This window comes from Chiloscyllium punctatum, chromosome 15 (genome assembly GCF_047496795.1).
Source record: "Chiloscyllium punctatum isolate Juve2018m chromosome 15, sChiPun1.3, whole genome shotgun sequence".
Lineage (NCBI taxonomy): Eukaryota > Metazoa > Chordata > Chondrichthyes > Orectolobiformes > Hemiscylliidae > Chiloscyllium > Chiloscyllium punctatum.
The window spans coordinates 9,928,556-9,944,155 of record NC_092753.1 but is presented as its reverse complement, the minus strand read 5'-3'; the positions used below and the strand labels follow the sequence as shown (position 1 = coordinate 9,944,155).

The following is a 15,600-nucleotide window of genomic DNA, read 5'->3' as shown; positions in this document are numbered from 1 at the left end:
TCAATTACTGCCCCATTAGTCTACTGTCAATCACCAGTAAAGTGAATGGAAAGTATCATCAACAATGCTATCAAACAGCATCTTCTCAGCGACACTGAATTTGGGTTCCGCCAGGGCTGCTCATTACAACTTCATTCAAGCATGGACAAAGGAGCTGAATTCCAGAAGTGAGGCGAGTGTGATTGCTTTGGCCATCAAGGATACGTTTGGTTGAGTTTGACATCAAGAACTCTGAGCAAAATTGGAGTTGATAGGATTCAAGGAACAAAATCCTCTGCCTGTTGGAGACATACTAGCAAAAAGGAAGATAGTCGCTATTATTGGACGTCAGTCAACTAAGGTCTGGGACTTTCCTCAGGGTAGCGTTCAAGACCCAACTATCTTCACGCTTAGTCCCATTCACAACTCCTTTAATATTGAAATAGTCCAAGTCCAAATGCAGAAAGCCTGGACAATATCAGAGTGTGGGATGAAAAGTGGCAAGTAACATTTGCACCACAAAAGTACCAGGTTATGACCATCTCCAACAAGAGAGAATTTAATCATCAAACCTTGACATTCGATGCATTACTATCATCGAATCCCCCACTATCAACATCCAGGAAGGTTACCATTGACCAAAACTGAAATGGACTAGCCATATAAATAGAGTGACTGTATGAGTGACTCATCTGTTGACTTCCCAAAGCCTGTTCACCATCTACAAGGCAATTCAGGAATGTGATGGTATACTCCCCACTTGTTTAGATGAGTGCAGCTCCAGAAGAAGTTTGCCACCCTCGATTGTAACATCCACAAATAGTCACTCCCTCCACCATCAATGCTGAACAGCAGCAGTGTGTACCATCTACAAGATTCGCTGCAGACATTCGCCAAGGCTCTAACACAGCATCTTCCAAACCCACAACCATTACTATCGAGAAAGACAAGGGTGATAGACACATGGGCACACCAATACCTGCAAGATTCCCTTCAAGTCTCTTGCCATCCTGACTTAGAAATACATTGTCATCCCTTCAGTTACTGGGTCAAAATTCTGTAACTCCCTGCCTTATGACATTATACATCAAAGACTGGTGCAGTTCAAGAAGATAGCTCATCACCACAATTCCAAGGAAATTAGGGAGGGGCAATAAACCTTCGTTTACCAGTGAAGCTCATATAGCGTGAATAAATTAAGTATAAACTTCAGGCACCACAGACCTGATTATGATGTCTAATCCATGTCCCATAATGACTTGGATGAGGAAAGTAAATGTACTATAGCCAAGTTTGCAATCGATACAAAAATAAGTAGGAAGGCAAGTCGTTGGGATGACACCGTCCCATAGAAGGACTTGGGTTAAGCAAGTGGGCAAAAACTTGGCAGATGGAATATAGCGTGGGAAACTGAGAGATGGTCCACTTTGATAGGAAGAATTGAGGAACTGAATATTATTTAAACGGTTTAAAGACTGAAGAAAGCTACAGCACCGAGGAAATTGGGAGTGTAGTCAAGGTAATTGTGGGAGTAGGTGGGTTTGTAGTGGATATCAGTTGACACCTTATCCCAAGAAATGGAAACACTGATGTCAAGGAGGGGAAAAGTGGGGGGGGGGGGGGGGAGGGAGGTCAGAGACAGTAATACTGAACATGAGTGAAGGATGGATATTGGAATTTAAACTGATCAATGCTTCCAATTCTGATTGAATTCTACATCTGGTTTGAAAGGGAGAAATGTGGGTCCAAGACTAACTTTTGAAACTTAATATGTGGACATGGATGTGGAAGTTGAGCTAAGTGAAGTAATCTGGGATAGTAGGCTAGAAGACAGATTAGTAGAAAAGTGGCAAACGTTTAAAGAGCTATTTCGGAACATTCAGAATAATTACATTCTTACTAAAGTTGTTAACGAGGGCATAAAACCAAAGGAAAGACATAAAATTGTGTAAAGGTGAGCGCAGTTCAGACGACTGGTCAAAATTCAAAGAGTGCAGAGAATTACTTAAAAGGTCAATTGAAGATTAAAAGGACGTTTACTATCGTTGGTAGGTTCAGGACAGGAAAATGTTTTAAAATTAGGGGCCACCCTTTATGAAAGGGGATTTTTTTTTCTCTCAAAAAGATTAGATTAGATTAGATTACTTACAGTGTGGAAACAGGCCCTTCGGCCCAACAAGTCCACACCGCCCCGCCGAAGCGCAACCCACCCATACCCCTACATCTACCCCTTACCTACACTACGGGCAATTTAGGATGGTCAATTCACCTGACCTGCACATCTTTGGACTGTGGGAGGAAACCGGAGCACCCGGAGGAAACCCACGCAGACACGGGGAGAACGTGCAAACTCCACACAGTCAGTCGCCTGAGGCGGGAATTGAACCCAGATCTCTGGCGCTGTGAGGCAGCAGTGCTAACCACTGTGCCACCGTGCCGCCCAAAGATATGACTTTGGACATTCTACTTCAGAATGATGGAGGCTGAATTATTAAGCATTTTGAGGAATGGATTTTTGTTTGGAAAGGGAGTCATTATTACCCTAGGCCTTGAAATGTCATTCAGTATCTGGATCAATCATCCTTTCTGGCATCACATTTCAGATCCTAATAACTCATCACCTTAAAAAAACCTCTCATCTCTCCTCTGACTCTTGTGCAAATTACCTTAAATTGTGTCCTGTGGTTGCTGACAATTTGGCTAGTTTTGCCTGTGGGACAGTTTCTCACCATTTACCCAATAAAAGCACTGCAATGTCACTCTATAACTAACCACTAGAAGGAATGTGGAACAAGAAACTAGGTAATTTTGTCACTTATGCAAACATATGTATCATTGATTCATGCTTGGTTCAATTCAGACTTTTACGTACATATCCTCGATTCTATAATGAAATGCTACCTTCAATGCCATCAATGGGTTCATCGGCTTGGTTCTCATCATTCTCTGGCTCTTTCACCAACTCGTTCACATCTCTTTCACTGCTTAACACAGTTGCAGTTTCAACTTGCTCAAATTGTTTGTCAGATTCTCTTCCTGGTCTTGGCTCAACTCGGGGCTGTTCCAATGTGGAAGCAGCCTCCAGAGTTCGTTCCTTGTCTTTATCAGACACTTCTATTGGTGGCTTCTCCCTCTCTTTGTTGACCTCTCTTCGCCGGTCTCTATTTCTGTCCCTGGTCTTAACCCAGTCTCGGTGTTCCCCATCCCGTTCCCATTCCCTTCTCTCTCGTCTTTCACGATCTCGGTCAAGTTCACCCTCTTGAAGCTTTTCTCTACTCTCAAAGGATCCAGCTCGGGAGCGACCTTGTCGATCAGATTCAGGGGAGCTTCGTCTAGAACTGTGACTCCTTGAATCTTGACGATCTATAAAACACATTAAGATCCATTACTCACTTAAATGAAAGTACATTTCCGAAAGTTTTCTCCCATGAAATGTAGAATATTTTATTTATCAAGGGAATGGCACCAGCTACTCTGACCAATTACGTGATGGCAACATGCAGTGTCTTTCCCCAATCAACATCTGCAGTCACACTGACATAATTTGAACATTTGGTAGTCAATTCATCAGACATGCCAGGCTCTCAAATAAAAACTGAAGTTTTAAATCCATAAGAAAATATGGAAAACAAATGGCATGCTTGAACTATTGCGTTTTCAATTCCAAAATGCCCTTGCTGTGTTACAAAGTCCTTTTAATTTAACAAGTGCATCACAATATAATACTGCAAATGTTTCTGCACTATTGTGTTAAGAAGCAGGGATGGATTTTTGCCATACCTTTATTTTCTACCATTGTCATGCAATCCTTTGGCATCTCAGAACACCACAAATTTTAAAAAAAAGGCAGCTTCCTAGGTGAATCAACAATGTTCCAGTTATAGTAATATTCTTTCAGGCTAACCCCTCCAGTGTTCGAAAGCAGTGTCCAAGGCAGGTGTCTTAATATCCAGAAAAACGTGAGCTTGATAAAGAGTTAAACTTGCTATGTATTAGGTTATATCCTTAATTCCAGAACTATGCCTCCTACTGTGTCATATTAATTTTTCTATTTTTCACCTGAACAACTCTAATTCAGCATAAGTTGCACTAAATTACCAGTCTCACTCAAAGAAGGCAAGCACAGGAAATCGAAAAATGCCAATTGCCATAGTGAGGGATGCCTTTTGAATGAGAAGGTTAAACAAAGGCACCAGCTGGTCTCAAAAGAGAATGCAAACAAAAATCCCATGACATTACTTTGAAGAAGTAGATTATTATCTCATATCTTGGCAAAAAAATCTCAACCAACTTCACTGAAACAAATCAACTGATCATTATCACGTTGTGTTTATGGCATCTTGTTGCGTTCAAATCGACCGCATATCTTCCTGCATTACAAACGACACGATATTTAACAATACTTAATTGGCTATAGAAGGATCTTTGAAGCAGGTCATGAAAGAAACTGTATTAATGCAAGTCCACTTTCTGTTTCTCTTCTGCAGTTTACTGTGGAAGAAACCATCTTCTGATCTGGGAATGTTTGATGTGTGAAACGGAAATTGTTCCATCTCTCAGCACAAACGTACCATTTTGAAGAAGAAAACTTTCAAAATTAAGTCATTTTTAAAAAATCAGTATTTCAATGGAGAAATTGAAATGCGGCCAGCATCATAGACCATTAAGTGAACATTGTTCATAGGAAAGATAATAGAACCCTTATTCATCCTATTGAAAAGAACAGAAGAACATCCAGAAATGAGAAAAACAAGGTGAGTCAAAACTGGGGGGCATAATTTTTAAGATGAGAGGAGAAAGATTCAAAAGGGACCAGAGGGGCAGTGTTTTCAAACAGAGGGTGGCTCGTGTGTGGAATGAACTGTAAAAGGAAGTGGTAAATGCAGGTATAGTTACAACATTTCGATAGGAATATAAATGGGAAAGGTTTAGAAGGATAGGGGCCAAGTGCAGGCAAGTGGGACTACTTTAGTTTGGGAAACTTGGTCGGCATGGCCAAATTGGACTGATGAGTCTATTTCCTTGCTGTATGACTCTATGGATATCAAAAGAAACATTTTGTGTGACTAATGTTATTGATTTTTTTGAACAGTTGAAAGACAAAATAGATAAAGGTAACGCATTTGATGCGATTTACTTGATTTTTGACTGTCTTCAAGACGGAAATCAGAGTGGGAGTAAAGGATAGTTTTTCCCAAACAGCAGAATCGAGACTTGATGTTCCATCTGCAACCACAGCTGTTCACAATTGACACAAAGAATTTGGATTTTGGAGTCAAAAATACTGTCTCAAAATGTACTTTGCACCAAATTGGAGGGAGATGGGGTGATGGAATTGTCCATACTGAAGACTTCTATACCAAATTACAGGAAGGCATTAATAAACTCAGAGTGGGAAAATAATTGGCAATGAAGTTGAACTCAAATAAATGCAAGTAGCACATTTTGGAAGAAAGAATAGTAGCAATTTAATACTTGACATGTGGGATACAGGAATGAGAGAGATATTAGAGAATAAATGCCCAAACTGCTGGGAGTTACAGCACAGGTTAGTTAGGTCATCAAAAAAAAGGAATAGAATTGATAAGTAGGGAATTACGTTAAATCCGTACCAAGCTTTGGTCAGGCTTCATTAAGACTACTGCAAACAATTTTGGTTGTCATAAAATAAAAAGGGTGCAGAGACACTTGATAAGGTACAGGGAATACCTACAAGGATCACCTATTCAACCTTAATTTCACTTGCAATAACATACAAACTTCTATTTTAGTGGATAAAGAAGAGGTCCAAATATTTGAAAGTAAACTGACAATGATGTCCTGGAACATGGGATTGAAAACAAGTACAACATAAATGACAGACAATGACAATAATTTTGATGAAATTGCTGGATTGGATCAAAAGGAAGGAATTGGGTTTTATACATACACAATTGTGTCCAAGGATCTGAATCACACAACATTCTGGCAAGCAGTGATAACTACAAATGTCCTTGATAAGGTAAATTCCTGCTGAACAGGATGATCATCATTTTGAATGCACATTAATACTTGGGTCATAATAATAGAATCCATCCTTTCCTGTATTCTCAAGAATGATCAAGTATCAACCTACAGTCATTCATCACACCGATTTTATCAGGGCCCGAGCTATTGTAAATCATTATTGCATTAATGGCAACATTATTTACATTTTCTGCCAATTGCTAGCAGATTTTTCACACGCTATTTCGATTATTCAATGTAAAAAGATGCCAGTCCGTTTACCTTGTATATTTCAACATTTGTCATGCTAATACAATCAGAGGAAGTCGAAAGCACTCTACCTGAGGAGGTACTGCGGCTGGGCTCTCCACGTCTGAGCTGATCAATTCGGGATTTCCGTTCACTAGACTCTATGCTTCTATACTTCTGCCCGTCTCTCGATGTTCCATGCTGTAACCTCCTTCCAGCACTCTGATCATCGCCACTGCGGTGGGTGGATTCATTGGATGGCGATCGTAACCGACTTGAAGTCCGGCTGCGGTTACTGCCAAGGCTGCTGCTTCGTTTGTGCTCATCGGTTTTACGTACACGGTCGTCTGCCATGGTAGGGAGCTCTACCTTACTTCTGTGACTCTTCCTTCGAGTTTCATCAATACTCTTGTCAGAAATGATACTTTCGTCACGATCCGGCACATCTTCATCCGACCAGTCACTGAAGACCACATCCCCTGTTCCGTGTGCATTTCCTTCAACACTCTTTTCAGACACCTCTTCTACAGATTCCTCCTTCAGTGTTACAGGTGGAGTCCTGGGCCCTTTCCACTTTTTGGCTTGTTGACCCACTTCCTCATCAGAAGGCTCTGAATCACCTTTCGAGCGTTTTCGCTTCTTATCGGCATTTTTCTTCTTTGGAGGTTTTCGAGGCGACAAAACCAAAGATTCCTCCACTACCGGCTCCGGTATGTATTTGTCAGACAGATAATCTTCATCCCTCCTATTTCTTTTCTGAAATTTCCGCGGCCCTTTAGTCTTTTTCTTACCATATTCGTGTAATGCGAGAAGTACCTCTCTATCCTCAGCAGCATGGTGAGTCGTGCTGTCTGATTCTCTGCCTCGTGAGTTCTCAACAGTATCTGTAACATGCTCCCTCTGCTTGTCCCCTGAAGAAATCCGTTCTCTTACAGAGTGGTCATCACGTCGCCTCGCACCTTCCTTCTTGTCCGACTTCCTGTCATCCTCTTTCCAGCTGCTGGTTCTGTCTTCGACTGAACGGGACGGACTGACGGCCCGGAAGTCCTGTGGGCGCACAACCTGGCTCAACAACCGGTGGCTCTCACCTGAAACAACAAAAAAAAAGAAACATTTCACTCAGAAACTGACGGGACGTTAACAAATCAATTCTACGGAATCACCTGCTTCCGCCTGGATAGCTGTTAATTTTACCTTTGTTATCAATGTACTATTTGCCTCACAGGTCCAAAAGAATCATACGGAAATACTTCAATTAGAAAGGAAAATTTAATTAATTGTCTCCATTTTTTAAAATTTTAAAAAGCATTTATATGCACTAGAAAGCAGAGATTTACAAGATTTAACACTGACTGCATAATCAGACATTGCCAGTTGAGCAGCATTCGTAGGAAGCATTCTATGGAAAACTTTGACAAACTGCCTGGTTAACTTAAACTGACTAATAATCAGGGACCACGGCTCTTATGGTGCAGTGGCAGTGTTCCTATGTCTGAGACATGGAAGCCATAGTTCAAGTCCCACCATGTAATTACAACTCTGAAAGGTTGATGAGAAAATTAAAGAAAACAGGGCTTATGGATCTAAGATTTTGTGACCCACTTCTTGCTATTCCCTAATGAATAGCAGAACAGCCTCAAAAGGTCTGAAGGTCTGCTCCTGCTCCTACTTTTGAAGTTTCTTCATGCCTTTACTCGGGGCTTGCACAAGCTATTCTGCTTACCCAGTATTGAATTAGGAATCACTCAAAGAATGGCTCAGAAAGGAGAACTTGCTAACACACAGACAGTTGAGAAGACAGGCATAGGTGCCTTTTGAAGAAAGCTAAATATGGAACCAGAAAGAAATAAATATAGGAGAGTGTTTTGTTAAAATTCCTTTCACAGGGTATGGGCAATGGCACTTGAACTGAGTGGTTTCTGGGGCCATTTTAGAGGTTCATTAAGAGTCAATGACATTGCTGTGGATGTGGAGTAATGTTGGCCAGACCAGTGTTATAACATTGGGAGAAAGTGAGGACTGCAGATGCTGGAGACCAGAGCTTAAAAATGTGTTGCTGGAAAAGCGCAGCAGGTCAGGCAGCATCCAAGGAACAGGAGAATCGACGTTTCAGGCATAAGTCCTTCTTCAGGAATCCTGAAGGTCTCATGCCCGAAACGTCGATTCTCCTGTTCCTTGGATGCTGCCTGACCTGCTGCGCTTTTCCAGCAGTGTTATAACATTGGTGATTAACAATATTGAGGAGGGTGATTTCTTTTTTTTAAAACAACAATTATGGATAGTTTCAGAACACTGTTACTAGCTTTCAGCTCCGGAGGTTATTAATCAAATTGAATTTCCATCAGCTACTTCAGTCTTTATCCCCCAAATTATTACCCTGGGCTTTTGGATTGTGGGTGTAGTGACTCTACCGTGACACCACAATCTCCCCAAGGTTAAAAGGCTGAGAGATGTTTAGCATGGACCATAAATTAAGGGATGGACCATTGGGAGCCATTATAATTCTACACAATCTGGAGAGAGATGGTGAGCATACACAATCTAAAAGATTCAAATGTGATTGTGACATACAAGAACAAAGAAGTCAGACTGTAATATGGGTTTGGGCGTCTTAATTCAATCCAGTTCACAAAAAATGAATTTGGATTCTTCTTGGCCTCATACTCCTGAACATTGAGGAAAGGCGGCTTCTGGAATTATAACACAGCTTCAGGACTAACTAAACAAACACAGACATCACCAGGCTGGATTAAATGTTTTACGTTGCAATTTTGAGGTTGAGAGAATATCTACTGGTTCAGAGACAAGTTCTCGATGGAATGTGCAGCAAAGCGTGCATTGACTCTGTCCAAATTGTGTGAAGCCGGATTAAATATAAGGGATGGCTCTGTAGCATCCCTTGTAAATTTACTCCAAATGACATAACTAGACATTGATTATAAATTTGTACATTTCGCTTTTTCTAGATTGTGAATACAAAAGTTCTGCCTGCATAAACAATACCACAGCAGATCAATTAGTTACAATTAAGTAATGCAATTTTAACCTTAAAAGAAATTATGATGAATACAAGTTGTTCATTCTGAAAAAGATCTGTGTGGCTAAATCATCCAGAACATTTCTAAGTTAATCTTCCCCAGCAGCCACCCAGATACGACGCACTAGATAAATACAGCAACACTGCCACATTGCCAATTAGTTTCACAGCAGGCTGCCAAATGTCAATTTATCATCTTTACTCTTGGCACTGCTTATTGTACCTTGATTTACCATAAAACAGCTCTCCATAACCCTAAAATCACAGGAATTAAAACCTCCACCTGTTGGTCAGGACAGCAGAGAGATTAGATTACATCCCCTACAGTGTGGAGACAGGCCTTTTGGCCCAACAAGTCCACACCAACCCTCCGAAGAGCAACCCATCCCCCCCTCTGATTAATGCACCTAAAACGGTGGACAATTTAAGGTGGCCAATTCACCTGACCTGCAAATTGTTGGAATGTGGGGAGGAAACCAGAGCACCCGGACAAAACCCACGCAGATGCAGGGAGAATGTGCAAACTGCACACAGACAGTGTTGGACCCTGGCGCCGTGAGGTAGCAGAGCTAACCAGAGGCACCGTGCCACCCTATGCAGGCTGTTATTGACAATGTTAAAAGCCAACTGCAGCCTAATCTGAAGACGATGCTTACAGAGTAGGTACAGAGATATGAACTTTAATGTTGTGGATTGCATATGATCCTGTAAAGCATAAACTGGCCCTAATCAGATGGGAGAAATAACATGGGTAGATTTCATACATTCAGGAGGCATCATGTCTAGAATGGAATTGTCACTATTATATTGCTGCAGCATGTCTTCATTCTATTCTAGTTGTAGGTTGCTGTGCAAAGCAATAGAAAACACCTCAGACTAGGAAATAAAAGCACATGGCATGAGATTATCCATGGCTATTCCGGATCTTGTAGCCAGAGGTCATTTTCAGGAATCACCGGAGTAAAGGAAAATCCCAGAGGATTGTAAAATGACTAATACAGAGAAATCTCAATTATCCGGCATTCGATTATCCAAACATCTATTATCTGGCAAAATCGCAAGGTATGGATGCTTGGCTAAACTATGCTATCCAGCATTTGATTATCCGGAATTTGATTAACTGACCAAAAGACTCTTCGTCAGTGTCCTTCGGATAATCGAGGTTCCTCTCTATATCATCCAGGTTTAAGAGGGAGGGAGGGAGGGAGGCAGAAGACAGGAAATTATCGTGTTATGACATGGGGTAAACCCTTCTGTTAATGTGAACCAGGCCCATGAAAATGCTCACCCTGCCTCGTAATCTGTTAAAGTATGAGTGACCAAGAAATACAAAAATCCGTCTGTGTAAAAAAAAAATTTTTAACATTAAATTAGATTCCACACAGTGTGGAAACAGGCCCTTCGGCCCAACAAGTCCACAACGACCCTCCAAAAAGTAACCCACCCAGGCCCATTTCCCTTTGACTAATGTACCTAACACTATGGGTAATTTAGTATGGCCACTTCACCTGACCTGCATATCTTTGGACTGTGGGAGAAACCAGAGCACCCCGAGAAAAGTTACACAGATACAGGGAAAATGTGCAAACTCCACACAGACAGTTGCCCAAGGCTAGAATTGAACCTGGGACCCTGTTGCTGTGAAGCAGCAGTGCTAAGCACTGAGCCACCGTGCCGCCCTAAACACTAACTTAACTATTTATTCTTTAACTCCGAGAAACACAAGAACATTAAACAACCATCTATAGGGTAATCCTCCTTTGTCTGATCAATTTATCTACTTCCCACACCACAATAACATACCAATCGGATAAAACACCCCTGATCAAGTTTACACACACAAAATAAATCAAATTTCAAAACCAGCCAGTTGCCGCTGTTCCTTTGGTATCTTTGCCCGTACTTCCCTGGGTCTTTTCTTCTGTCTACTGCTTCACAAATTTCATACGTAAAAGTACCTTTCATACAGTGATTCTGCAGGCCATCTGTGTTTGTTGGTGCTCTTTGCCACTCTGGCTAGCTGTTCAAAATACCTGATTCTATATACCCCAAAACATCGTACCATCTCATTGGTTTGATGTCACCCAAAATTCAAATTCAGTTGGATTTTGGTATCTTGGGGCATAATTTAAACTGATTTGCCGAATTTGAATTTGTTGTGTGACGCAGCAACGTAGCTTCAGCTATTTGTTTCACAATCAAACATGACATTTTTTTAATATTTAAGCACACTCTGTGCCTCTCTAGATCTGTACCAGCTTCCACTTTCTCTTAAAGATACAGTAAACACATACACCTTCATAACCATAGGCTGGTTAGCCTGGCCTCAATCGTTCGTAACATTTTAGATTATTAAGGATGAGATTGTGGAGTATGTGGAAGTGCATGGTAAAAAGGGCTGAGTCTTCATCAAGGGGAGATCACGCCTGACAAATCTGTTGGAGTTCTTTGAGGAGGTAAGTTAGTCAAAGGAGAGCCAGTGGACATGCTCTATTGGATTTCCAAGTCTTTAACAAGATGCAGCACAGGAGACTGCAAAATAAGATTAGCGCTCATGGTGTTAGGAGCAAGGTATGGGCATTGGCTGAAAGGTAGAAGGCAGAGAGTAGGATAAAAGGGACATTTTCCAGGAATGGCTGCCATTGGAAAGTGAAGTTCTGCAGGGGTCAGTTGGGAACACAACTATCCATGGTTTACATTAACAACCTGGACAAAGGAACTGAGGACATTATTGTTTAACTTGCAGATGACACAAAGATAGGTAGAGGCACAGGTAGTATTGAGGAAGTGGGGAGGCTGCAGAAGGACTTGGACAGGCTAGGAGAGTCATCAAATAATTCATAGATGGAAGACAAGTGGGAAAGTGAGGGATTATGCACTTTGGCAGGGAAAAACAGAGGCACAAGCAATTTTCTAAATGGGGAAAGGCTTCAGAAATCTGATACACAAAGAAACTGAGGAATCTTAGTTCAGGATTGTCTTAAGGTGAACATGCAAGTTCAGTTGGCAGTTATAAAGGCAAATGCAAAGTTAGTATCCACTTCAAGAAGGCTAGAATACAAGAGCAGAGATATATTGCTAAGGCTGTATAAGGCTCTGGTCAGAGGATTTGGAATGTTACGAGCAGTTTTGGGGTCTGTAAGTAACGAAGGATATTTTGGTATTGGAGGGATCCAGAGGCGGTTTATAGCAATGATCCCAGGGATGGAGAGCTTGTCTATTGGAGAGCATTGAGGACTTTGGGTTTGTACTTTAATGAGTTTAGAAGGATGAGGGGGAATCTGATTGAAAATTATAGAATATTGAGAGGACTGGATAAAGTGGATATGAAGAAGACATTTCCACTTGAAGGAGAGACTAGGACCTGAGAGCACAGCCTCACAGTGAAGGGGTGATCCTTCAGATTTGAGGAGGAATTTCTTCAGGCACAAGGTGGCGACTTTGTGGAACTCATTGCTGTAGAAGGCTGTGGAGGCCAAGTCATTGAGTGTATTTAAAGAGGAGATAGATAGGTTCTTGGGAATGGGATCACGTGTTACAAGGAGAAGGCGATAGAATGGGGTTGAGAAACAGATCAGCCATGATGAAATGGCTGAGCAGACTGAATGGGCTGAACAGCCTAATTCTGCTCCAATGTCTTATGGTTTTAATGTTAGTAGTAAAGAGAACCCCTTGAGCAAATGGTTCTCACTGACCTATGCAAGTGGATAATATAGTATGATATAATACAATATGAATAAAGATGAGTTGATTATTTCACAAATAACAATTTCCCGTAAGTTAACTTTTAAAAAGTCTCCTGCAACTTCATGTCAAACACTGAAAAGGTTGCAATAATCAAAGATCTTTACAGAACACATTACTATACAGAACATATATAGCTGATTGGCTAGACATCATTCTATGAAAAGAAAATGTTGGGTTTAATAAGTAGACTTACTTTTCTCATCACTACTATTGTAAGTATCGCTATCCGGAGATTCCTCACGGACACGCTTTGCCAATGGACTGAGGCTGCTTTCTGTTCGAGGCCGTTTCCTGGTGAAAAAATAATCTAAATTCAACATGATGGACACATTGGATGCACAGCAACTCTAAGATTCAGCTATACAGCCACTTTTGAATTGATGGGAACAATCTTGGGTACCTACTGGCACAGAAGTAGCTCAGGTATCAGATGTGAATCTCAACCAGCTACAGCACATAGGATTTTGGGATCCTCAGCATAAACCATAAAATGCTAGAAATCAAGTTCAGCAGGTAATACAGAAAGCAAATAGAAAACTGGCTTTTATTTCAAAGGAAACAGAGTGTAAAAATAGAGACGTCTTGCTAAAGCTTACAAGGCACTGGTCATAGCACAGATGAATACCGTGAACATCTTTGGTCCCCTTATCTAAAGAAAGGTATACCAGCATTGGCAGCAGTCAACAGAAGGTTCATGAGGTTGATCCCAGGTATGCAGGGATTTTCTTATGAGGAGAGATTGAATAGGCTGTTTAGAAGAATGAGGGGTAAAGTCACTACAGTCCCAGAGGACCACAGGAAGCTCTCTCATGTGAGGCAGCAGAGTTTAGTCTGAGGATCACCACACCTCAGGCAAGGGATGAGGCTGAGAAGGCAGGAGCTTTGTGGCAATCTCAGGCAGTGCAGGAATTGAACCCTGATGCTGTCACTCTACATTGCAAATCAGCCATTCAGCCAACTGAACTAGCCAACCCCCAAAACATTTGTTTAACCCGTCTATACACGCTTGCAGACTGCAGATCCATCTGTCATTCTGTTTTCTTGCCTTCCACACTTACTTCTGAGTCATCCACGAATGTGTCTACAGTACATTCATTTTCCTTACCCATGTCATTAAAACATTATCAGTAATTGTGGCCCCAGCACTTTGGCATTTTACTAGTGACAGATTGCCATCTTGAAAATGTCGCCCTTATCCCCATTCTGTGTCTTCTATTAGTTACACTTCTATTATGTCATATATTAGCATGGAAAGGGGATTGGTTCTATCCATGCTAACATATGACCTCCAACAATGACAGCTCTTACATTAAGTAGATTAACATCTGGCACCTTATCAAACACCTTGGGAAAATTCAATTACATCCACCACTTCCCATTTATATACCTTACAGGTTATCACCTCGAATGATTTTATTAAATTTGTCAGCCATGATTTCCCCTTCATAAGTCATGCTAACTCTGCTTGATCATATTATGCACTTCTAAATGCTCTGTTATTACATCCTTTATAATAGCCTTGAAAATGTTGCCAGTAAAAGATGTTAAGCAAATTGATCGATTGTTAACTGCTTAATGGTCTCACTCTCTTTCAAACAAAGGTTTTACACAGTTTTCCAATCCTGTAGGATTTTCTAGAATCTAAGGATTCTTAGTAAATGTACTGTCAGTAAGCTTTTCCATCTCTATAGCTATTCCTTTTAATGTCCTAGGATGCAAACCTTATCAGTCTTTAGTCCCATTAGTTTCCTGAGTACTTCTTCTCTGGTGCTGGTTATTGTATTTGTTTCCTCACCTCTTTTTGCCCCTTGAATATTTAGTATTTCTGGGAAGCTATCAGTACATTCTACTGTGAAGGCTAATGGAAACTAATTATTCAAGTCCTCAATCATTCCCTGGTTCTCCATTTTTATTTCCCCAGCCTCAATTTCCAAAAAGACTATATCCTCTTTAGCTTTTCTTTTCCTTTTTATATATTTAAGTAAACTCTTGGCGGGCGGCACGGTGGCTCAGTGGTTAGCACTGCTGCCTCACAGCAGCAGGGACCCGGTTTGGATTCCAGCCTCTGGCGACTGTCTGTGTGGGTTTCCTCCAAAGATGTGCAGGTTAGGTGAATTGGCCATGCTAAATTGTCTGTAGTGTTAGGTGCATGAGACAAGGGTAAATATAGGGTCGGTGTGGGTTACTCTTCGGAGGGTCGGTGTGGGCTTGTTGGGCCAAAGGGCCTGTTTCCATACTGTAGGGAATCTAATCTAATCTACTCTTCTTGATATTACTTGCAAGTTTACCCTCAAAGATTATTTTCCCTCTTTTTTTATGGTCATTATTCCTTGATTTTTAAAATATCTCAATCCTCTGGCTTACCATGAATCTTTTCCAGATTTGTTCGTGTTTCCTTTCAATTTGATGCAATTCTTAACTTCTCTAGTTAACCATGATTGGCTTATCCTCTTGCTAGAATTCTTCTGACTCACTGGGATATATCTTTGCTGTAAACCATGGTTATTTTCTTAAATGTCTGCCACTTTTCCTCAAAAATCTTTGCTTTTAAACTCCTTTCCTGGTCCAGTCCAGCCAGCTCCGCCCTCATTTCTTTCTAGTTA

General features: G+C 41.1%; 1 protein-coding gene across 13 annotated transcripts in view; it reads right to left on the bottom strand.

The window, feature by feature from the left end:
- zc3h13 (zinc finger CCCH-type containing 13) overlaps nucleotides 1–15,600 on the bottom strand; it is a 91,926-nt gene that overhangs the window by 19,098 nt on the left and 57,228 nt on the right. For 12 of the 13 annotated variants that reach the window (XM_072584605.1, XM_072584613.1, XM_072584608.1 and 9 more), the window contains 3 exons: nucleotides 13,191–13,288; nucleotides 6,306–7,301; nucleotides 2,881–3,342 (listed from right to left, as the gene is read on the bottom strand). In XM_072584605.1, the coding sequence (XP_072440706.1) occupies nucleotides 2,881–3,342; nucleotides 6,306–7,301; nucleotides 13,191–13,288 (1,556 nt within the window). The remainder of the gene's footprint in view (nucleotides 1–2,880; nucleotides 3,343–6,305; nucleotides 7,302–13,190; nucleotides 13,289–15,600) is intronic. The other variant, XM_072584617.1, reaches the window with a different exon arrangement.